Source organism: Electrona antarctica, assembly GCF_951216825.1.
Source record: "Electrona antarctica genome assembly, chromosome: 4".
Lineage (NCBI taxonomy): Eukaryota > Metazoa > Chordata > Actinopteri > Myctophiformes > Myctophidae > Electrona > Electrona antarctica.
In genome coordinates, this window is record NC_136809.1 from 27629560 (window position 1) to 27654871 (window position 25312).

A 25312-nucleotide genomic window follows, 5' to 3' on the forward strand; every position below is an offset into this window, starting at 1 on the left:
ATGGTTGCAGATGATTTTACAATTAGCTACACCAGCTGTGTCATCTCCAGCTGATTTGGTCCAATCAGGACACCAAGTAGGCAATCCTACAGTTCCAGAATATTATTTGTACATTTCATGTGTGATTTCTATTGTAGTCTGCCAATGTGTGTGCATGTTTTAGAGAGTTTGTGCATGTGTGTATACTTCAATTGTCTGCCTGCATGTGCTTGCATACTTGTGTCGCAGAGTAGCTCAGCCTGAAGCCTAATATCTCCCCTGGCCAATGTTAGAATTCCCCTCTTGCCTTAGCGGTACGTTCAAGTTCAAGTTCTTTATTAGTGGCAATTTAGTTTACAGCAGGTCGTAGAGGTTTGAAACGTAAAACAGTACAACACAACAACAGATGTGTGACAACATAGCATAGGACAACATGGCATGGGCACATTTTTGGTTTCCCAAGTGGGAGACCCGGGTTCGAATCTCTGGTGTTACATTGATGCTGTGACCTGGCTTGAGTTTCCCCAGTGGGGGAGGTAAAAAGGGGGAGATGTAGCCGAGTAGCTCAGCCTAAAGCCCAAAAGACTACTATCTAATATACTAGTAATATCTCCGCTGGCCAAGGGGAGATTCCCTCTACTCTAAGCGGTAGATGTTTGGTTTCCCATGCGGGAGACCCGGGTTTGAATCTCAGCCATTATTACACTTGCTCTCGTTGTTTCCCAGGTGATGATCTGGAACCTGGACTGTCCAGAGCAGGTGATAAAGAACCCAGTTCGGACCATCAGTCACCACACAGACGTGGTTCTGTCCATGTCCTTCAACACTGATGGCAGCTTGCTGGCCACCGCCTGCAAGGACAAGAAGGTCAGACTGATGGAGCCACGCACAGGGAACCTGCTGCAGGTAGTACTGCTCAGTGTGATGCGAGTTGAGGGGCCTGGGTGGATGTGTGTGTGGTTTGTGGGCCTTTTATGTACAGTATATTATATTTGTGTGTGTGTGGTGTCTCACACCAGGTGTCTCATTTCTACAGACCACGCACACGCGCGTGTGCGAGCACACACACACACACACACACACACACACACACACACACACACACACACACACACACACACTCACACTCTACCCTTTTCCTCCAGCACCACACAGCCAAAACTGACACCCTTGTCCACAGCATAGCTCTCCAAACCCTGGGTCACCAAGCCATGACTCACACTCCTTACTTGTGTCTGCTCTCACCTCCTTCCTACGTGGCAGTACAGAGAATACTCCAGAACCGTGACACAATGTGCTGGATGAACTGCAACCCTAAATGTTGTAATTTCTTTGGTAATATGTATTATTAGCAACAGTAGTAGCAATGTTAACATTAGTTCTGTCACTGAAATATACTTAATTTATACAAAATACTACTTACAAAATAAGCATGAGTGCCAAATACTTGGGGAAATAATGTTTATATCTGCATTACTTTAAAACGTTATTGTAAGGCATAAAACACAACACCTGCTCACAATAAACACAAGACAGAAATGTATAACCTATTAAATCAACAATTTAAGTACAGAAATTACACAAGAAATAACTGACTAAAGTGTGTGTGTGTGTGTGTGTGCGTGTGTGTGTGCGTGTGCGTGTGCGTGTGTGTGTGTGTGTGCGCATGGTGTTCCTGGATTTGTAGGAGGCCAACTGTAAGACGCACAAAGCCAGCAAGGCTCTGATATTGGGCAACCTGAAGATGCTGGTCACAACGGGCAATTCACGTTGGAACGCAAGACAGATAGCACTGTGGGACCTGGTGAGGATTACAACAGCATCTTGATAATCTACTAAATAGTTGCTCATGAGTGCCTGGAGACCTAAAACCACTGTAAGATTGAGACCTAAAACCACTGTGAGATTGAGACCTAAAACCACTGTGAGATTGAGACCTAAAACCACTGTGAGATTGAGACCTAAAACCACTGTGAGATTGAGACCTAAAACCACTGTGAGATTGAGACTTAAAACCACTGTGAGATTGAGAATGGAAACTGGAGTGAGAACTCCAGATGCAACCCGGTCTCACCCAAACATAGTGAAATAACACGGATTGGCAATTCCGTACATAACACTACTAGAAAACCCCAAAATCTGTACATATTACACTGAAATCCTCCCCATAGACCGTGACGGAGGGGCGTCGTCTCAAGTCAACTTGAGCCACGAGAGCCAGCACGGGAACAGCGCATGTTCGAGTGCTAGTCCGACCGTTGTTTCCGCATGTCTGACTTACCATCGGATCCCGTTGTACTTCCATGTCAAACATAGAAGAGGAAGTGATCATTGCGCTGGGATATTCTTGGTGCGTTTGTTTGATATGAAGATGTGCCGTTTATGGAATGTTATAGCAATCCGTGTTATCGGCAAAGTATGTGGCTATGAACGGAATTATGGTGTTTATGACCTATCCATACATTTATAACCACAGTATGTTACTTTTCAAATGTTACTGTATCTAAACAGGTGAGTTCTATAGCGTGACTGAACTATGGCTCCATAACCTACTGTTAGTAGTGTTCTAGATTAGAACCTAAAAGTAACACTATGGAAACAGGGGTGTTCTACAACCTAAAAACAGCACTATGACGTAGAAAGCTTGACGTGGGTTGCCAGTGTTGGTTAGAAGAGACATGGATTCTCTCTACAACAGTCTTTCTTTTGAGAAAGATGCTATATAACACCTCCCAAATGCCAAAAGTCTAAAGTTGCTCTAGTTGTGCCTGGCTCCTATACAGTAAGTACCCCATCTGGTGGACAAATTAATGAACTACGTTAATCACCAAACTGTACAATAACTATGACTATCTAGCATTACAGTTGACATAAGAAAATGAATTGTGTGTAGCTGTGTCGAGATTCAGAACTGTTTCTGTGTTGCTGCTGTGTTTATAATGTGGATGAAAGTATGGAGTGGGCGGGGGATTATGGCTGAAACAGGGATTAGGATTGAGCACTCAATCGGTTTAATACTGGACTGTACAGTGATATTTATGTAGGGAATGGGCAGACCCATCTTTGACCGTTATGATCAAGAACTCTATGTTCTTTACTAGACACTAGATGTAGTAAAATGATTATCACCCATGAACAAAATGATTATCATTATCATTTTACTATGGCATCATATTATAGTCTATGCCATCCTGAACTACGACCAGCGATCCATAGTTCCCAGAATGGAATTGCTAACTATTGTTCTATATCTGGTGTGTGTGTGTGTGTGTGTGTGTGTGTGTGTGTGTGTGTGTGTGTGTGTGTGTGTGTGTGTGTGTGTGTGTGTGTGTGTGTGTGTGTGTGTGTGTGTGTGTGTGTGTGTGTGTGTGTGTGTGTGTGTGTGTGTGTTCAGGATGACCTCTCCGTGCCTTTGTTACAAGAGGACCAAGACAGTTCATCAGGGGTCCTGTTCCCCTTCTACGACCCTGACACGCACATGCTTTACATTGCTGGGAAGGTGGGTCTCACTCAACACAGTTTATTAAAACCACAATATGAGTGTCAGGTTAACACACAGCAGGACGATACAGCAAATGGACACACAGTCGTAGTCATGGCATTGGAAAGATGGTTTAGTGGTTAGAGACACTGTCCTAAGACAGTGATTCTTGACCCTTTTATCTTCAAGGACCCCCAGTTTGATATAGGTCGGGACTCGGGAGTAGCTTATTGTCGGTATCAGCCGGTAACATGCGGGAGTAACCGCCGTTACAATGCGCACGGCTAGACCCCTGGGAGATGGATTGCTGGGGTGGAGCGCCACACCTACCATCAGCTCCCAGTACTTCCCGCACAACTTGCTGCACCAAGCCGTGCTACTCATACGCTCATATAGTTGCCGGTGCCCGGGATCGAACCCATGAACTTGTGGTCCAAAGGCGAGAGCTCTACGACTGAGCTACCCGGACACATTATGCTTTAGGTTGATATGCTTAAGGGTTTAGGCCACAGACCCCCATTTGATAAAAAAAAAGACCCCAATGTACACTGTAAAGTCCTCAGTGTTAATTTACTCTGAGAGTGTACAAATGGAACCAAATGAACCCGTAAGGTTCCATTTGTTACAGATCTGTAGGAGTCCATTTCTTTCCTAACTAGCTGGGGTCCCCTGCTACCCACCCAAGGGCCCCACTTTGAGAACCCCTGCTGTAAGCTATTGCTCCCCTAGCACCTTTGCTGCATGTCTCTCCCCTTCTCTCTCCCTCTTTCCTGTCAATCTTCACTTGTAACTATGTTTTTTTTAACTAGGTTTAGAGTTTGATACTGACATGGTGCGATTACATACAAATAGTAACTCTAAACCTAGTATGAGGCAATACTACCAAGATAACCTGAGGCTACACTAGATGCAGAACATTCCATGTGGAACGCACATACAGGCTATATGCTGTATAGCATGCAAGCTGTGACGCGTTATGAGCCTGTGGCTTGGCTGTTTTCAATACTTTGGCACGACACTGTCGTGCACGCGCGCGCACACACACACACACACACACACACACAAACACACACACACTTACAAGCTTAATACTTTTTATTGGTTAAATATTTATAAAATGAAGAAGATGTAAAAATCTGCAGAGGGAATCTGGAATTGACATAACTAAATTGTGAAATTAATTTTTATTATTATTTTAGGCAGTGCTAAACCTTGCTACCATATAGGTATTACATTACATTATTTTCCAATTATTTACCAATGTATTTCTTTTCTTTTTCATTGTTTTTCTGACTAGATAATATATTGAATGCATTGGTACAGAAGATCTGTGTCTGCTTCTCTCTCAGGGTGATGGGACCATCAGGTACTATGAGATCAGCTCAGAGAAACCTTACATGCACTTTCTCACAGAGCATCGCTCGCTCCTACCTCAGAAAGGAATGGGTGAGGACCACAATTATTAAGTACACACTCACATCATCATATAAACATTGTCATATCACATAGGCCTGTTTGATCACGTTCTGGATATATTACCTCCACGCCACATAACATTACAGTTAGTAGGTAAATGAGTATCAGGGGTATGTTGAGCCATCTTTTTCAATGGATCTAACTCCAACTATGTCCTGGATGGATGCTCAACATCTAGGTACTGGTACAGTATACGTACATATAGTGACATAGAAACGGAAACCTTTTTCTCCAACCAAAACGTTTCCTCCTCCAGGATTGATCAAAGTTAGTTACCTAAAAATAAATAACAATATTAACAGTAATAATTATTGATGTCTAATTATGTTAATGCATTTATCACATTAACATAATCTGTGTCCTGCCACTCTGAAGATGCTCTTGAAAACATATTTCCCTCATTGTACTTTTCATTCATTCAGCTTCATCATCCTGTATTCGTGCTAAAGACATCTCTTTTTTCAACAGCGATAACATGCTCTTTGTAAGCAAACCTGCTGTGCAAATGAGCATGCCATATTTGAATAGCCAAACAAGTAGATCTGAGCCCTCCCATGCATTATCTGGAGTGACACACTCACATACTGTACACCAGCTGAATTATGATCTGATTACATACTCGCATTTCAGGCTTTAGGCTAATATGTTGGCAGCAGCCATTGTGAACTGTTTTGAATTAGGGAGTAATAGGCAGTTCTGTGATATTGTACAGTAAGTAGGTTTCATAGACAAAATGTCACTGTGGATCTTTTGTATAAAAAATACATCTTTATTTGTGCTGTCAGCGAGGAAGAGGCGATGATAATGCCAAGACCTCTCCCTTTTTTGTCATTATGAATTATCTTAGTCTACACTTGGGAAATGTTCCTTTATGAACAACAGAAATTGAGTACCATTTACTGTAGCTGAGGGGCAATGTGGGATGTAAACGTTATAGAGTATGATATTTCATAGTGTATCCCAATATTTCAATTTACCATGTGACTCATGTTTTTTCCTACTCATGATTCCGCACATCCTTTACTTTTTATTTCACCTGCTGACATTCTCTTTTTCTTTTTACATTTCTTCACTCTGCCACTGTGCAAATCTGTTTTGTCACTGTGCAAATCAACTAAACTGTGTGTGTGTGTGTGTGTGTGTGTGTGTGTGTGTGTGTGTGTGTGTGTGTGTGTGTGTGTGTGTGTGTGTGTGTGTGTGTGTGTGTGTGTGTGTGTGTGTGTGTGTGTGTGTGTGTGTGTGTGTGTGTGTGTGTGTGTGTGTGTGTGTGTGTGTGTGTGTGTGTGTGTGTGTGTGTGTGTGTGTGTGTGTGTGTGTGTGTGTGTGTGTGTGTGTGTGTGTGTGTGTGTGTGTGTGTGTGTGTGTGTGTGTGTGTGTGTGTGTGTGTCTCTCTCTCTCTCCAGGTGTGATGCCAAAGAGGGGCTTGGATGTGAGCACATGTGAGGTGTTCAGGTTCTACAAACTGGTGACAATCAAGAGTCTCATTGAGCCTTTATCCATGATTGTGCCCCGCAGGGTGAGGGCACGCTTACATCTTTAAAATAGACTGGAATAACAAAATGGAAAAAATGATATTTTACTAATCCTTGAGTTTGTATTTCATTACGTCAAATTGAATACAAAAAATATGTCATTGTGTGTGTGTGTGTGTGTGCAGTCTGAGTGCTACCAGGAGGATATATATCCCATGACGGCAGGTTACCGGCCTGCCCTGACAGCTGAGGAGTGGCTCAGTGGAATCGATAAAGGTCAGAGTGTGTGTAAATGCAGGCTGTCAGGCAGAAGCCTCATATCTCCATATTTCAACTTTGTTTGTTTTTTCATAAATTAATGCCCTACTTAACCATACAAGTGTGTCGCTAGATTCATGAAAATAGCAGATCTACAAGGTGAACTTGTAGTAGATATTTCCATTTTTACACTAGTTTAATCAAAATAATACTGTATAAGAAAAAAGGAACGATTTTTTACATGGTTTCCACCCGACAGCAACAATGTATATTGTAGGGGCTGTTTAGCTGATTATTATATGGCTTGGTTGAATGCTCCATTCAGATTGGTCAATAACTGCATTTCTTGATAGATAGCAGACCGCTGCTATGAACAACAGACCGTTAATTTCTATGGACGCAGTTCCGATCAATAGACTTGGCACCAGAGAAAGAATCCTAGTAAAGGCTGTCGCTTTAATAACCAGCTCATTCGCAACCCTAGAACCTAACAGACTATTTTCTTTAGTTGAATCAAATAAATCCTTGTAAATAAATAAATCGCTTTTGATCTTATATTTTGTGTCAAATTATTGAGTTGTTATTCTGTAATACGTGGAATAATGACAAGCGAGGCGGTAATTATTGAGAACTAAATGACACCTTCTGGGTTTGCTTCTGTACATACAGTATGTACATTGTGGTAGAGGTTGGACTACAGCGCTCCAGTGATAGTCACTGGGCGACCCTGGTCAACCAAGTACATAGGGTTTAAGTGGTTAAGATCCACTGTAGCTATGCAAACTGTACATAGTTAAAAAGCTAACTTTTACAGTAACACTCTGTATTTTACTGTGTACTGACAATATGCATGTTTGTGTGAAGTGAATAATGCAAATGCATATTTTTGAGTGGTGCAGCCACTCCAAGGAACAGCAATTATGTGTGTCCCGGTTTAGGGTCTGTTTAGGGTACCAACAGGTGACAAAGTGGCGCTGTTGAGCTTCACACTGTGCACAGGTGCATGATGGGAAGCTGAGTTTTTAGTGTTTTGTAAGGAACAGCAATGTGTGTCCCTATGTCTGTCTGTTTAAGGTACCAACAGCTGACAAAGTGGCGCTGTTGATCTTCACAGTGCACAGGTTCATGATGAGAGGCAGTACAGTACAGTAGAGTACCGTACAGAGTACATACTGTAGTCCGACATGCTAATGTACTAAGAGTCCGACAGCCAATAGTCCGACAACCAAATAGTCTGACATGCCAATCACGTTGGGCAAGACCTAAGCTGTAGAGCATTTGTTTTGGGCGGAAGTTGGGGGATTTTGGCGGAAGTACCACTCAAGGAAATTACGTTGAGGCTTTACAAATCAGTTTACATTCTCCGTGAATGAAACAAGTGTTGTGATTGGTCGGAATAATATCGTATCCGGGGGAAATACATTTGTCGGATGTTCCGGACCGACACTTCCGCCGATAGCGTCTCTGCCTTAAGTTGTGACCAGGCTTTTCTCTTCGCAGATGAGTAAGCCTGGGACCGAGGCTACATGCCAATAGTCCGACATGTGTACTAAGAGTCCGACAACCAATAGTCCGACAACCAATAGTCCGACAACCCAATAGTCCGACAACCAATAGTCCGACACCCCAATAGTCCGACACCCCAATAGTCCGACACCCCAATAGTCCGACATGCCAATAGTCCGACGTGACTGCTCGCCCAGTATTCATAAGGTCCACACACACACTGCACTTGGACAACCAAGGGACATGTGGCCACCTGGACAACTTGGCACAGAACGAGGCCACACACACACACACACACACACACACACACACACACACACACACACACACACACACACAGCACAGCACCACTCAGTTCTAGTTCAGATGGGTCGGATTTAGCGTTATAGCGTTTGTTCATCATGCACCAAGTGTCACTGTTGCACAGCCTAACACACAGACACAGACACACACAGGCCAGGGAGGAGGGCTTGTACAGTACAGTACAGTACAGTACAGCACAGCACAGCACAGCACAACTCACTTCAGTCGGGTCTGATATATTTTTTTTTACGATATGTCTTTGGCTTTTTCTGCCTTTATTGATAGGTTGAAAGTAGACTGACAGGAAATGGGGAGAGAGATGGGGGGAAGACACGCAGCAAAGGCTGTCGGGATTGGTAGTCAAACCCACAGCACGCCATCAGGCTGGCTCAGCAGCCTACGTGCCCAGACGGTTGAGCTAACCGTCCGGGTGTGATGGCATTTTTTCACTGAAATCAAGTCTCTACCTTGCATTGCAATGTGACCACTGAATATTCTTGCCTCTGGCTCTGTTTTTGACCTTCAGGTCCAGTGCTAATGTCGCTAAAGCCTGGCAGTCAAGTAGAGGAGTCGTACCATGATCTGAGCATGAGCAAGGGGCTGGATACCCGCCGCTCACAGAGTAGGCCGGGCCTGCAGCAGCTGGCATACATTCAGGACCAACTGAGTTCCAAAGAGAGCAGAGAACAGCACAGCAGTCCAACGGAGGGCAAAGATGACATCAGTTGGACGTCAGTCAATAATGGACAGGACCTCTCTCTCTGCTCTACTCCCATGACAGAGAATGAGGTACCGCTGGGGATGGGTGTTGAGTTTTACTTGGAGAGTGAAACAGCAGATGTGTATCTTATAGTTTTATTTATTTTTCCTCTGGTATTTCAGCTACAATTGGGGGGGGGGGGGGTCAATAAAGTATAGGGTTTAAGTGGTAAATACAATTTACCGTAACAGTACCTCTGTGGCTGGAGGTGGTCTCCCTACTCGTTCATTGAGTGTCGGGTAGGACACCTACTCGTTGACAATGTCAACGTAATTTGAAGCAGATGGCACACCGATGGCCCCTACTTGAACTACACTAGTTTTACACTTCACCCCTTCATGAGAGGGAGACATTGGACATTGTAGCATTAAGCCAGAGTTGTGAACCAATATTTCAAGATGGAATGGATTAGTTCCATTCAATTATCTATGTTTACACCGGACATGTTCCAAATCATCACAAATGTAATATGAATACCTGTGTGTGCGTGTGCGTGTGCGTGTGTGTGTGTGTGTGTGTGTGTGTGTGTGTGTGTGTGTGCGCGCGCCGTACGTTTCCCTCACAGCTGCGACTGAAGTTCCTCAAGCAGCAGGAGGACATCCGACGGCTGCGGGAGCTTCTAAACCAGAGGGACGTACGCATCAAGCAAATGGAGCTGGAGATCAAGAACATGAGGAACTCCCAGCAGGCCTCGCTCTGAGACAGGCCCCGCCCTTTGACCACGCCCACACCCCGTCAACCCCACCTAGCCCTGGCCAACACACGTCACCTTCATGCACTGCAAAGTGCAGAGTGTTAATCTGACTCTGAGAGTGTACGAATGACACCAAACAGACCGCTACGGGTTCATTTGTTTCCATTCGTACACTCTCAGAGTTCAATTAACAGTGAAGACTTTACAGTGTATAATCTATTAACACAAATACCCCCCACACCCCCACCCCTTTTACATTCCCTCTCTGGATGGAATCTCACCTCTATAGACAAGGCCTCTCTTTCCCTCTGTCACAGCACAGAGGGAGGTGTTGCAAAGCCAATATCACTTCAGTTCTAGTTTGTGTTTTGGGATCTGCATCCTCACCGACACTACACCAAGTGTACATGTTTTTCTTCTTTTTGTACATACACACTCACCCACTACGCACGTTTTTGTTTCCTCCATATGACCAGTGTGTCATGTATTTTAGATTGCAGCCCATCTATAAATTCACCTGTTATCTCCCCACTTCTCCCCCTCCCCTCCCCTCAACCTAAAACTTGTCTTTTGTACGCTTCACAGCTATGCAATGTTCTTGTAATCTTTTACTGTATCGTGTATTTTCTTTTTTAAATGCTCGTCATGAGAGGATACAGATTTGATGCCTTCTAAGTGAATGACGCGGTGGCCTGCCCGTTATTTTGGAGCTGTCAGCAATAGCAGCAGACAATCACTCGCGATTGTACGACGACACTGAATATATATTTTTGTGCTTCTTGATCTATATTTTCTTGCATATTTAAACTACTGTGTGTGTGTGTGTGTGTGTGTGTGTGTGTGTGTGTGTGTGTGTGTGTGTGTGTGTGTGTGTGTGTGTGTGTGTGTGTGTGTGTGTGTGTGTGTGTGTGTGTGTGTGTGTGTGTGTGTGTGTGTGTGTGTGTGTGTGTGTGTGTGTGTGTGTGTGTCCGTGCGCGCGCGCGGGTGTGTTAGAGAGAGAGGGAGAGTGGGCTTGAAAGAAGATTGAGCAGGTTTAATGAAATAACAATACCACAGTCGAGAGCTCTCTAGTCTTCCATAGAGCTGCCTTTGCATTTGAATGAATGGGGAAAAAACTGGTAGTTCAATTCTTTTTAGAGAACAATTGGTGCCCAGCAGCCATCTCTGTACCTGTTGCCACATATGGCAGATTTATCTTTTTTATTATCTTTTTTTAATTTTGTTTTTAATTTATTCTACTATGTAAAAACTGGACAGTGAAAATGTTCACCGTACAAGTTGTAAAATGGAAACTTTTGACATCAAAATCAGGAGCTGAAAACGTGATTTCTGTTCAGAAAATCAGCATGTTGCTTTTAACCAACAGCATGTTACATTTTTGCCATGATATTCTACAGCCACTGTGAAGAACAGGTTTAAAAGCCATTGTGTGTTTGAATCAATATAACCTATTGGGCACACAATAAATGTATTGTCTATTTGTAACAGCTTACCTTAAGGAGTGATCTCTTAAACAACCATGAAGGCTTAAACAACAGCCATACCTACTATTGTGTAGGTTAACAAAGAGTATCTTGTTCAAATAATGACCATGTTTTCCTCTCTGAGTGTACATTAATGGGATGTGTATTGTGTTTGGTGCTTTAAGTACATTTTGACCTGACTTGAGAGATTTGCTGTTAGCAAATGTGCTCATTTTGCTCAATACATTGGCAGATTTTGTAGCAGTGGATCTCAAATGGTTTCACACCTGGGACCTGATGATTGCATTGACCATAAAATACATAACCCAGACAGTAAAATGACACATGTTCTAAGTTGTCGATTGCCTTTGACCTTGTCAGAGCACCCTGCAACACACTTTTGGGTCTCAATCCGCTGGTTTGGAAATGCATTAAGTAACAAGGCTATGGATTTTACGCACATTTTACAATACAATGGCAAAGAACTTCCCCATATGTTTCAGTACCTCTCATTCAGGGAGAAAATTAAATTGACTATTTTGCATAAATTATACTGTAAATTGTTTGTAGCAGGAAAAGGCCACTACCACATACCACATAGACTAATGCTTGAATGAAACTAGGTCCGATGAGATTGCATAGCTTGATGCAAATCTGCATGCATCATAATATACCATGTAGTTCTATTCTAATGCATCGTAATGCTATTTCCAATTTTGTCTGTATTCATCATGAGGTATTTTCATGACTACATAATTAATTTGAGCCATGTCCTCATGACATTATATAGTCATTGGCACACGCATCATGATCCTACTAACATGTGTTGAATGATCCAAAATGAATTGGAGGATCATACATGTACAGTACATAGAGGACCTATAGCGTACATTTTCACATTTCAATATGAGATGACCTTGTCAAACAGGCATGAGATTGATACTGCCATACTCACCAACACAACCACACAATACTACACGGAGTAACAATACAGCATCTTTATCACACACACACACACACACACACACACACACACACAGCTCTATAGAATATGTTGTCTGTGACCTCTGTGACCCTTGCAGGACAGTTCTAGTGCACTCAGGCTTACTCATGAACTGGAACCACACACTGCCATTGGCTGACATGCCTCAACATAGCTCTTCTTGCACTGCTGTCTATCAGAGCTACAGAGCTGGCTAGGAGGGTGCTCTATTGATTGGCTGATTGGTCTAGAATGTGATAACCAGTTTCATTTTTATTTTACACCACCAAATCATTGGGTCATATCCTTCACAAAGTGGATATAAAACACCACTATTCTTTTAGCAATGTTTCAATCAAGAATGGACTGTTGCATTTGGGCCAATGCATTTCTAGAACAGTGGTTCTCAAACCTTTTCATGGACCCCAAAATTGGCACAAATGGGCACCCCCATTTGAAAATATGTTGTGCCATGGACCGCATTAAGAGACAATTTGCCAAGATTATTCAACATTTGTTGAGAATAGAAGCTCTACAAGCTCATGTGCTGCATTATCTTCATCAACTAGCTGAAACATAAAGTAGGGTTTAATGACTAGGTGATTTCACTTTCAAATAAAATAAACATTACAAATCCCCCTCAAAACCCCGTTCTCACCATTCCCACACGCCTGTGTGCCCACCTACTAGAACTACAACTGTAGGCCTTGCTCAGCCCATTGGATTTACATACAGGCTGAAACTGATAACAGGCCTGTTAAAACTAAAAGGTGTGGGTGGGAGCAAACAGCACAGTGGGGAAGACTAATAATTCAGAGGACTATACAAATGCAGTTGATGGCTGCTCACTGACTGTTCTGCGTCTGTCTGTGGTGTGAGCATATTTTGTCACTGCTGTTACAGTATATGAGGCTCATCTGAAGCTATTGTTTTCAATGGCGCAACATAGTAAAATCACACCCGAGTGAAGTGAGTGGTGCAACTCCGTGTGGGGTTCCCCAGAAATTCCAGACCCACAGGAACGCAGGGTGCCAGCCCGGTTCCGGCGAGCCGCCCCGCGTCCGAAACGGTCGAGAAATGACAGAGTTACTGTGTGGGGGTCACTGTACTGTACTGTACTGTACTGTAACACCCCAAATCATCATACCTGTATATACAGTTTTTGTTGAATAATGGTCTGTTAAGCATGTCATAGCTAATATCAGCCCTCTTATCTTGAAGATGTCTCTACAATCCAATTGTGGGGACCAAATACCATTCCAGAGACCCCTTTGTGGCAAAATGCAAACACTTGGTTGGTGTCTTCGTTTTACTAAAGCAATAATGTTAGTTGCAGATTCACATGTTCACTTTCAGCTGCAAACACTTGCCATTTTAGTAACTGCTGCCAGGAAATTGCATACATCAGTCTCACTGTGCCTAACTACAATACATTTTGTTATTTTTGACTGTACTGTTATTGTCTTCAAAGATATTGATGTATGCAAAAGTAAAAATAAATAAAATATATATATATACACGTGTGTGTGTGTATATATATATATATATATATATGCACACACACACACACACACACTCACACACTGACATTTTACCCTTTCAATGTTGTTTCTTAAAATATGCAAAGATTTATTCATCATAAAAAATAAAATAATTGCTAAAAACCAAATTTGCCTGTTTCATAGCGATGTTTCTGTCTGAACAGAACACAATCCATCCTCACCAGCCCATGGGGTAGAAATGTGTCAAAAAGATAATTACCTTACCAGTAAAAGCATAACAAACACACGACTAACTGTTCTCATCAGACATTACCATTTAGATTTAGCATTTGACCAAATGTCGAGAAACCATTCTACATCGCTTGTCTTGTTACTGGCTCATTCTGGTTGGGTTGTGACTGTTGACTTTTACAGAAGGTGCCCCTTCCCCCACACACCTCTCAGGCTGCAACATGTGGAAGGCCCACATTTCACTCTCTGTTGAAGGTAGCTTGCCTGACCTGTTTGGTTTAGAATTCAAATATGGCCAGGCTTCCATCGTTCCATACCCCATTCGTTTTCCCATAGAGATTTACAAAAAATATTTATATAAATGAATTGCTCCCGATGTGCAGGTTGGTGCCTTGCATGGTTTCCTCCGGCATCGGTGTGAGAATGGAATTGCCAATCTCTGTAAAGCGCCTTGGATAAAGGTGCTATATAAATGCACCATTTACCATTTAAACCTAGAATCAAGCAATCTAGGATCCTGTTGAATCATGACCATGAAACATTTGATCCTTTGAAAAAAAGTTTGAATATTTAATTATACTATATTTTTTAATAATTTAATAAATACCATTTCCCCCCCCACAGAATCACATTTTTTATGGTCATGAGGCTTTAATTTATTCATACACGTATTTTTGGAAATCTCTATGGGAAAAGTAAATGGGGTCTGGAACGTTGGAACCAGAAAATGGCTGCCACTAGCTGCCTGCTATGTCCTATTACAGCTTTGGTGCTGTCTTAAAACAAGTTCAAAAGAAAAAAAAGAAACTATTGCAGTAATTAGGCAAAACTGGGTAGTGTTGGATACTATACAAAAACATGTTTCAGAGCATTTCACCATGGGGCTTACATATCACAATCACAAGAGCGAATCAATTAGTCTAATCGATCATGGTCTAATTATTAGACCATGATCGCTTCATTAATGCAGAAGGAGGACTACTCATATGCTTACAACATTACCCTGAAGTGTTAACATTTCAGGAGTAGAAACTACATGCATATTAATATTAGGACAGGGCTTCACAAAATATCTAAGCTCAATGGGGATGTAGTCAAAAAGGAGAATGCTGGTGTTCATATGTTCTTTTACTTGGGCTGCCTGAGACAAGAATTCCAGGACTATTGCGGTCTCATGTCGTTTCCACCAGCAGTCAGCACATGCAGGGTGCATATCGGCAAGGTGGATCAAAGTAATACAGCCAATATGGCCACCACTTAATTTCTTCCTACTGAAACTGTGACACCACAGAAGCACAGCAAGCAGGAAGAGAAAGAGAGCGAGAGGGGGGGAAAAAACCTCAAAATGTTAACTTTTTATTTACAAAGTTGTTTTCTTGTCATACAGAAAGTAAAAATGTAGCTACAACCTTGATTCGTGCAACAGGCGGCCAACTTGAAAAATCATGGCTCGCTTGTTGCACTGTTGCTATAGCAATAATTTTATTGGGGGAAAAAAAATAAGAAACTGAAGGAGAAAAATAACAAAAAACAAAGACAAAAAATAAGAGAAATAATAAACCCAACGACAAAAATTCAAATTCATCCAACAAAATATTAAAAGCACAGACCCAAAAACTAGATACCAGTCCCAAAGTCCTCACGTGGGAATACATAAAGGAATACATAAAGGGGGATTGACAGTGAAATTGTGGAATGCTGAATGGAGGGCTGCCTGAGAACCTTGGGGCCTTGGGTTGGGTGAGGTGAGGGGGAAATCGATGAGGAGGTTTGGCTCTCGGGTCCATAGGAAAAGGTGTATGTGTGTGGGGGGGGCCAGCTCCACTCTGCCCACCCGTCCGGTACAGTTTTGCTCCACAAAAGGAGCTCAGAGCTGGGGGAGAAACGCGGAGAAGAGAGGGCGGTTGGTGTGAACTGGAGGAGGAAGATTGGTGTTTGAGGTGGAGGTTGTTTGGGAAGTGGGGAGGTAAGGGGTCGGTAACTCTGTAGGCTCTCATTTTCATCTTGCTCTTAATCGTCATCCTCGTCATCGTCATCCTCGTCTTCGTCTTCTGGATCTCGCTTTCTCTTCTCTCCTTTCCCGGCTTCTGCTTCTGGAGGAAAGTAAGACCCCCTTTAATAACATGTATAAAATTATTCTAAAAAGTAACAATAACCATAATATATCAGCAAGGGATGCATCTATTAAAAATAACATGAATAAATATAACATCACATATATATAAAACTAAACAAAAACAAATCTCTGGACTTAGTAGGCGTGGTCATGCTGAGAAAGAAAGAAAAGTCAAATTAATGCACCAATTGTGCAGTAAAAAACTCAATTTGTGGCGGGAGTTGAGAGGAGTGTCAGGCACATTGTGCCATTTTGGAGAAATATGGTTTAGATGTTGTTTCCCCCCCCCCCCAACTGCACAAATGTGCAGAAAATCCACACCATAATGGCAGTAGGCCGCAGCACAAATATCTTTCATGGCACAAAATGCTTGTCAACATCAAAAATGCCACAAGCAGGGGAAATGGAGGGAGAGGAATATGGTAAATCTACTTCTAATGCAGATGACTCTCAGTGGTTCATTAGACTCAAAGATGTTTTTATATGCCTAGAACTGTGATGGAAATTATGCAATGAGGTCAAAACCTTTATTGGCCAGAACGATAGGCCCTTTATGATGTGATACAGGAAGTAGTGGAACCGACACGATGGGTCAGACCTACTGAATACCCACAAAAAGGTATGACTGACATACGATGCAGGGTTCTTACACATTTTCCATTTTTAAAATCCAGCTGTTCACACATCTGTATTACAGATGTATATCACATGTTTACATTCTGACTATGTCTACTGAATAATTGTCATTAGATGTTTGCTAGGTACTGTAGCTCCTAACAACGCTAACGTTATTGTCATGTAAATTTAAATAACTACCAGAGCAACAGAAGGTATGTTCATGTACAATTCTGATTAATTGATTTTGCTTCATTGGCTTCTATGTGATATGCTGGTACATATGAGAGGTTTTACAATACAATGTCTAAGAAAAACCATTATGATCACAGGTAATATCATCCCTAGCTTCATCTCCTCAAGATAAAAATCACACATTTGTGTATTCATAAATAAAACTATTGGAGTGGGAGTGCGAGTGCTTCACTGTTTAAGTCTGAAAAACAGACAATCAATACATACCATCTTCATCATCGTCATCATCATCTTCATCATCTTCGTCGTCGTCGTCGTCAACTGCTCCAACTGCGACCCGACCAAAGTCTCCCTCCTTGGTTACAAGAAAATGAAGACAAAACATGTTACATCATCCGAAACAATCGCAGTAGAAAAAAAAAAAAAAAATCAACAGCAAGCTTTCACCTCCTCCTCTCCGCTGACCTCCTCGTCATCCTCCTCTCCTTCCACCTCCTCTTCGTCATCATCGTCGTCGTCCTCATCAAAGTCCTCCTCCTCTCCGTCCTCATCCTCCTCCTCTTCTCCCTCTGCAAAAACAACAAAAGCAACCTTGAAACCACATCACTGATGAAAATACAAGTGTACACTATAGGTATGCTCCATATAAGGACAGAATGAATATTTGCTTAGATTTTTATGCTCACAGGTTAATAGTAACTTGTGCCTATCAATTATTTTTTTTGAGCGGTGCCTCCGCTCCATTACATTACAGTTAAGAGCACAGTACAGTACAGTAACTATAACAAATGTATAGTTGCACTGCTCGGTTCACATAGGTGTGATTTTAATTTTTTAATGGGGCTATACAAGTTGTCATTGCATTGAACCTGGGAGAGCCTTAGTAGTAGTAGCAGCAACACTCACTTTAGAACAGCGGTTCCCAAACCTTTTTGGCCATGCACCCCGTTACCGTTAACTGATGCACCCCCCCACATGGAAATATAAATTGCATAATCTATATAGAGACATATCACATATATTTCCTATTTATCCACATATAAGAACCTGAATATCTCTGCTGTCGCGAGTTAACCTCATAACTCATTTATCAGGAAATGAAAAATATACATTTTTCAGGAAATTAAGAAAGCCATATATTTTTAAAACAAAGCAATACAGCCTCATCAAAGTTGGTGTTGTAACTTTATATATTGTCAATTACTTCCACAAGAGGTGGTGGAGTTAGTTGCTTTAGCAGACATTTTGAGGGTCCAATGGAGTTAAGAGGTTTTGTTCAAAGCACTTTGTACTACTTTCCATTGGTTCAATATTTTCGAAACAACACACAGACGTAAAGGGTGTTCAATAGCACTGATTTATGCAAAAAAAAAAATCAAAAACCTCAAAAAAGTTATGAGGTTTCCTCCCGACAGCAACGAATGGAATATATATGCAGCATAGGCTATATTTTGCATATACTTGCCATATATTGGCATAGGTATTTAAAATAAAACCATAGCACCACCATTATAATGCCTTTTCATGTCGTGCACCCCCTAGAAGGCGCCCGCGCACCACAAGGGGTGCACACACCACCGTTTGAGAACCACTGCTTTAGAACAAACTCGATTTCAACTGGTGCCCAGGTCTCGTGATCATCAGTGATGATGATAGTATATGCGACCTGCTGTCGCAATTAAGCCCATATATGGAGATCCCTGATGTCATCAATATCTACGTTCTTAACAGGCCCGAAACTTAAGGCCCGGCCCTACCAGGGCCCTCATCAAACCCTGTACACTCAAGATACTGCCCCCGCTGTCACCCTTAGATCTCCATATATGGAGCTGACCTGTTCTGACATTCCATATGTTGATCTGACCTCATCAAACCCTGTACAAGACACGCTCCATATGTGGCCAGTACAGAATTCATTCCATATGTTGATCTGACCCCCCATGCAAAAACGCCAGCTCGTCCAGTCTGCCATCACCCAGGCAGATGCGTGCACGCTTCTCGCCCTCAGGCGTCTTTCTGGTATTTGATTGATAGTTTGTTTGATTGTTGATTATGCGGACTGCCTACCAGAGGTTGGTATCTCTGAAGGCATTGTGTATTTTTTTAGACCTCTGTACGTAGGTTGACAACCTGTGAATTGTATTACTGTATGCAATCATAGATATTATAGCAGAGCATTAGTACATAAACTAATGTTCTGTCAATTCAACTGTACATAAAGACTAATATCACACAGGGCTCTACATTAAGACCCCTTCTGTTTTGACTTGCACATACATTTGTCTGCATGTGGACATGGCTTCCTTTTCAGCCACTTCTTTATTACTCAGTCTAGGTAAGAGGGGTTTGACTGGATTATAACCTGTTCTCTTTCTAACCTTCGTCATCCTCGTCGTCCACGCCGTCTCCGTCTACCTCTCCATCCGAATCGGAGGCTTCTCTGTCCTCCATGTCATAGCCGTCCAGGTAGGTGAGCTGTGGCAGCAGTTTGAAAACACTCTCTCTGTAGTCGTTCAGGTTCGTCACTTCACAGTTGAACAGATCCAGGCTCTTCAGGTTGTCCAGCTTTTTCTGTATGTCAAGACGCATTGTGTGATAAATGCCTTTTGGTAAAGCTATACAGATGTGTGCATTGAATGCTGGGTGTTGAAATTGAATTGTGTTCATCTGTAAGCAAATACAGCCAAGTGTGTGTGGGCTTTAAGAGCTGTGACCAGTGGCCATGCTTTCTATGTGCATACAAGTATGGATTTGTGCACGTATCTAAATCTATTCCATTGGCAAAGTTTTCAGGCCATTTGTGTGTGATACTATTGTGTTTTACAGCATTTTCTGCTTATTTTACTGCAAAGATTGGCTCCACTTTGCTCCTCTCACCCTTTACCCCAGAAATTATCATTGTAGGATTACAAAAACATTGTGTAAGCACTATGTTTAACACCCATATACTCATCATTATTAGCAGCTGCAATGCTGATGATCTAGGAACTGAAGCCTATCTGATTATATATTACCACTTTAACCCTAGATACTTTGTTAACTGGGGTCCCCCAGGGCTCTATAACTGTCCCCCTACTTATCCCTTTATACCAATTATATTTGCCCAAAATGAAATCATCGAAAATAGCAGGTCTACAAGCTCACAACCTGATGCGTTGCAACAAGTTCTGAGCTTGTAGATGTTCTATTTTCCCACAATAGGCAAGCTAGGGTTTGTGTAGTTAACTTGTGTAAGGCAAGTGCTCAGGATATTAGCAGCAGCTATAAACAAAAATGTAGTGACTTCTACAAGGATAATGGTTGTTTATGTATATCCAGTTATCTATGTTTATTTTTGCAATGTCAATAATGTATTAAAACAATCTACATTGTGGGGAGAATTTGTGCCATTCCCTTCAGAGGGTAGTTACAGGAAACCACAGTCTCATGTCTGTGTCATGTCATGTCTGCTACTTTCCACCGTGGTCATTTGCTGCACTTTATATTATTCAATTGGTGTCTCATACAAGTCTATATGTTTATTATTACATGTGAGAAATTAGCAAGTATCCAATTAGCATATTCATGTCCAGGGCAGTCATTCAAAAACAGACTTATAAATGACCACACCGCATACCAATGGTTCCAATGTGCTGATGTCTTTCAGTTTGTTGCCGCTCAGGTTTAGATGTGTAAGGAGTGGAAGTTTCTCTGCTAAAACATCGAGGCCACCGCTGATTCTGTTGTCACTCAGCTCCAGCTGAAACCATGCAAGAGGAAAATTATTAATAATTATCCTCCGGTTGTCATTTCCTTTTCACCCAACCCTTCACTGTGAATAATTGCACTTTGAGTGTACATATAAGAAAAGTGCCTTTACCTTTTTGAGTTTTCCTAATTTAGGCAAGAGTGAGACTGAGATTAAACCAACATTTATCAAACTGAGGAACTCCAGGTTGACAAATTCAGCTGTGAGGCCTTCGATTTTTCCTTCATTTGACCGACAGTTGTCAAGAACAAGTTCTCGTACCTAGGGAATAAAACATGAATTACCACATGAAAATTACACAAACATTGTTTTTATTATCTTAAATCGAGCATTCATCATGAAACCTAAATTTGTTTGCGATATTACACAAACATGCTTATTGCTATTACACTAGACTAGATAAAATCCAGCCCTATATTGCGTTGATCAGAGCAATGGTCACAGAGTTGTTGCCATTTGAAGTGTTAAACACTGCTGGAACACTGCTTTTTTGCTTCTTATGTGTGCAATTTAGATTTGTTGGTGTGACTATATGCTCATGGTAGACCCATGAACAGTGTTTGTGTGAGTTTGGCGAGGATTGGAGCAACAGGGTGCCTATGGTCACCGGGGGCCGCTTACGTGGCCCCTGATGTGACTAGTCTGATAACAGACTAGTGTTTGTGCCATTGAGTTTGTTTGGTGCAACAGTACGCATGTGGCACCCAGGGGGCCCCTGGTGGGGTTGTGTGGCTATACTGATGGCAGACCCCTGTACAATGTTTGTGCCAAGTTTGGTGCGGATCAGAGAAATGGTGCGCCTCATAAGTCTGAATGTTGTGACGTTCCACCCCTCTAGGCAATTTTAATATAGGATAGGATTACACCCTTTTGACTTCAAATAAATGTACACTATCCAATTAAACAAATTTAGAATTTACAAACATTCTAATACGTATGGGTAGGGTAAGCAAGAAAATGATCATGGCCTAGACCTAGAACAGTAGTTCTCATAGTGGGGTACAGGGACCCTCATGGTTCCAAAGGGACCCTTACAAGTCTGTATTGTAACAAATTGAACCAAATGTTTACACTCTCAAGAGTTATGGGGGTCACTGAAATGAAAAAGAGAACCACTGGCCTAAAACTCAATAAAGGGGTGGTTGTTGGTTTTATCAGATAGAACATGTTTCAAGGGATTATGATAACAGACTCAGTCATAACACTCAATCAGTTACTGAGAGGTTGCGCAACTTGCGTGTTCGACAACAATTATGCCCCAAAAGTTGTCAAACGTCAAAGACCACCGCCGTGTCTGACACAGACAAACAATGACAACAAGTGTGTTTTATTGTATTATTAATATCCATCCAAACGTGACTTCATCGCTCAGGGGTCCACAAGGGATAATACAAAATATACAATGTCGCGTTGCCGTATCCTACCCACTCCACAAAAACGTCGTGTTTACACAACCGAACAACGCGACGTCGACACCTTTTAGTTATAAACACGTCGATTTTTGTTGAGAGACACGGTCGCGCGACGACGTATACATGAATCGTAAGCTCGGCGTTCCTCTGGCCTGCTGATGGAGTCATTAATGACAAACGCAGTGGTTTGTGTTAGCAGGCTGGCTAACATCACGCTAGCTAGCCATTGATGCCCTTTTAAACGCTGCGTGCAGTGTTCAGTGCTTTGTGTGCCCGCCATTAGCCGCCCAACACCAGCCGAGGAGACAGGATGGCGAAAATAGCCCAGTAAACCGTTGTTGTTTTTTTTAATAAGCAAAAATCACTTTTATTGGGGACGTGGAGTGCCTTGACGTCGACCGATAAGATTATAATTTCTTAACATTGTATCGTCGCTCCAGTTGAATGGCGGAGGAAACGTTCGGAACGGAAATTTAGTGAAAAACAAAGATGGAGAGAGTTCCTTTCTCCAGAGCTTCAAAGACGACAGAATGACAACATGGCGATTCCTGAGACACAGTATGCAGTTCTCTGAACACTTAACACAGAGAAAAGGCTGTTTCCAGACAGCTTAGACCGTAAATTACACATCGCTTGAATTGTATTTGCGATGATAAATTGTATTATTTTGTGCATGCGAAGTAGCGTTATGCGGAACGTCGAGTTTAGTGTGCCCACGCATCGAGCGCTGTGCACGGGTCTCTCTCGACTCTCGTGTCATTCGAGGAGGCTGGTTCCTTTTGAGCCACAAGCCAAAACACGGACTCCTCCTAAACGACACAACAATGCAAAGTTAAATTCTGGTCGAAGATACGCGAAAAGATAAACTCGTGACGTTGTGATTTCAGCTGTACGGGCGGTGTTTTATTTGGTTTATTTTGGCCATTGAAGCAAAGGGGGGGTAATATGGCGGGAACAAAACACAGCCTGTCCGCTGTCTGAATGATGCGAACTCTTCAACAATCGTCTGATCGTTCACACGTTACGATCAGCTATAAGACAATCAATATGTTTATGAATGCCACATTCACAGCTGTTGGAATAAGCCACGGCTGACATGTGCTGTGGCCAAAGGTGATTACTACATATTTGACAAATCTCCCTCTGCAACTTGTGTTGATCGAGGCACGCTAGATATTTGACCAAATGACTATTACACCACGATTGCTTACATTGTAACTGTGTCGTGCGCGTAAACATTGGTTGGAGTGGCCGTGCAACTAATTGGTGAATATATGGATGATCCGTGGACGAAGTGACAGTTTTTTGTTGGCGTAGCTGAATCTAGGTCTTGTTAATGACTCCAAAGAAAAATACCTAACTCGTGATCGGAAATAGATCGCAATGCATGCCGAAAGATCTCACATTTGGATGTACGTTGATTAGTTTAAAGTGCATTGTAACAAATGCGCCCCATTTTAGCAGTTATGCTAGCCACAAACATGGCTTCCAAGGTCTATATAAAATAAACCCCTCTGTGAATTCCCAACACGCCGCGGAGAAGCAATTATCCTGAAATACTGCCGTGAATAGAAGTTTAAAAAATGTGCTACAACGTTGAATTGAACCGTGTGTGCACCACCGACCAAGGAGGCTGCGAAACGGTTAAAACACTGCAATAATGCCAGCAAGCCAAAGAATCGGCTTTCAAAGTAACGATTCAATATAGCTTTTCTCGTCTTGTTGCCCATTCACGCCCAATCCAAGGCAGTATAATGCGATCAGCTCGTTACAAGTATTTTCCGCCCTACTAATATATAAGAAACACAACCTAAAGCCCATGTGGTCACCATTACGTTAGCTCTACACAGGTCACTTGGAAAGCGAAAAAGTAGCAGGCTAGCTCGCTAGCGATAAAACTAAGGTTTGGTTATTTAAAAAAAATACACGACTTACATCAGACGGTGTCCTGTTTCTTAGCTCCAAGTGGATCCTCTTTTTCATGTCCATCTTACCCTACGAAAGTTAAACTTTTCTCTCTTGGGTTTTGGTGTAATCTTCTGTCCAAAGGCAGAGAGATGCCCTAATGGAGGGAGAATATGGGACTGTATAATCAACTGAGCCAAACGCTAAGTTAGTCGGGGAGAGGGAGAGGAGAAACCATGGAGGGAAACGGCCTGAAACAAAATATATGCTCAATAGCGCCATCTGGGACATCGCTGGCGTTTCAAAAAAGGCAATGCAGTCACAAATCATGACGCTGCCCCGAAACAGTGCTGTGGTGCAATTTTTTATTTCTGGAAAGAAAGTGATATATGTAGCTAAGCAGCATGATACAAAACGAAATGAATGTGTCCGTCAGTTTGAACATGCAAATGAATATATTTATTTATCACTCAGTATAGTAATATACAAATGTTTTTTCATGTTTAAGCAGACATTTAAGCAATTACAAATAAAGTAGGTCATATGTTTAATTTTGTTCGTGCCTACCTAAATAAAATACTCTGATATCTGAAATGTCTATGACTGCTGTTTTTCAATTTCTACATAATTCACTAAATTCAGATCTCATCTATCAGAATAAAACAAGAAATATCTGTACTACCTGTTGCCTGTGAACCAGGTTTTTTTGTTTATCAGACTGCACAATTATAACTACTGTACCCTAGCAACTACTGAAAATATGAAATGTCAACCCTTGTAAGAAACCCACACACAGCAACATATGTTTTTGCAGCCTCAGTCAGTTCCTAACCATCTCAGTCATTTCTTCTGCTCCATGATCTTACACTACAGACAGCGTGCATTAAAGCAGGGGAGGGGGGCGTATTTGGTTTGCTGTGAAGAGGGCATTGTATATGCACATGGTGGGGGACTGCCCACCCCCCACTGCCCTCCCATTACTTCCTGCTTAGGCCCATGATCCCTCGAGCAGAAGTGGTCTTGTGTGCCTCCCTGTGTCTCGTCTCCGGTCTCCATACCAAAGAAAACCACCATCACACATACATTTCTGGAAAATATTGCAATTATGAATCAGTAATGAATTTGATGTGACATTGGGGAGGCCTGCAATATCCTGTTTGGAGATGGAGAGGTATTCCATCCTCTAATGAAGCCTGCCTATTGCCTAAGGCTAA

At 42.1% G+C, this 25312-nt stretch overlaps 2 protein-coding genes across 6 annotated transcripts in view; one reads left to right on the forward strand and one right to left on the reverse strand.

Annotated features, from left to right (window-relative positions):
* The window catches only part of coro2aa (coronin 2Aa), a 43596-nt gene extending 32182 nt beyond the window's left edge, over positions 1-11414 (forward strand). For all 4 annotated transcript variants that reach the window (XM_079500315.1, XM_079500313.1, XM_079500314.1 and 1 more), the window contains 8 exons: positions 706-885; positions 1667-1783; positions 3374-3478; positions 4810-4906; positions 6340-6452; positions 6594-6684; positions 9002-9264; positions 9801-11414. In XM_079500315.1, the coding sequence (XP_079356441.1) occupies positions 706-885; positions 1667-1783; positions 3374-3478; positions 4810-4906; positions 6340-6452; positions 6594-6684; positions 9002-9264; positions 9801-9935 (1101 nt within the window). In that variant the 3' untranslated portion in view covers positions 9936-11414. The remainder of the gene's footprint in view (positions 1-705; positions 886-1666; positions 1784-3373; positions 3479-4809; positions 4907-6339; positions 6453-6593; positions 6685-9001; positions 9265-9800) is intronic.
* A 4147-nt stretch (positions 11415-15561) lies between these two features.
* Positions 15562-24667, reverse strand: anp32b (acidic (leucine-rich) nuclear phosphoprotein 32 family, member B). 2 transcript variants are annotated; one of them, XM_079500322.1, is made up of 7 exons: positions 24129-24667; positions 20893-21042; positions 20650-20772; positions 19412-19604; positions 17481-17602; positions 17301-17388; positions 15562-16200 (listed from the first exon to the last, which is right to left on the reverse strand). In XM_079500322.1, the coding sequence occupies exons 1-7, from the start codon at positions 24180-24182 to the stop codon at positions 16118-16120; spliced, it is 813 nt and encodes a 270-aa protein (XP_079356448.1). In that variant the 5' UTR covers positions 24183-24667; the 3' UTR covers positions 15562-16117. The 2 variants fall into 2 exon arrangements, with proteins under 2 accessions (XP_079356448.1, XP_079356447.1); XM_079500321.1 differs by having other exon boundaries at positions 15562-16197; positions 24129-24197.
* Positions 24668-25312: the final 645 nt, after the last annotated feature.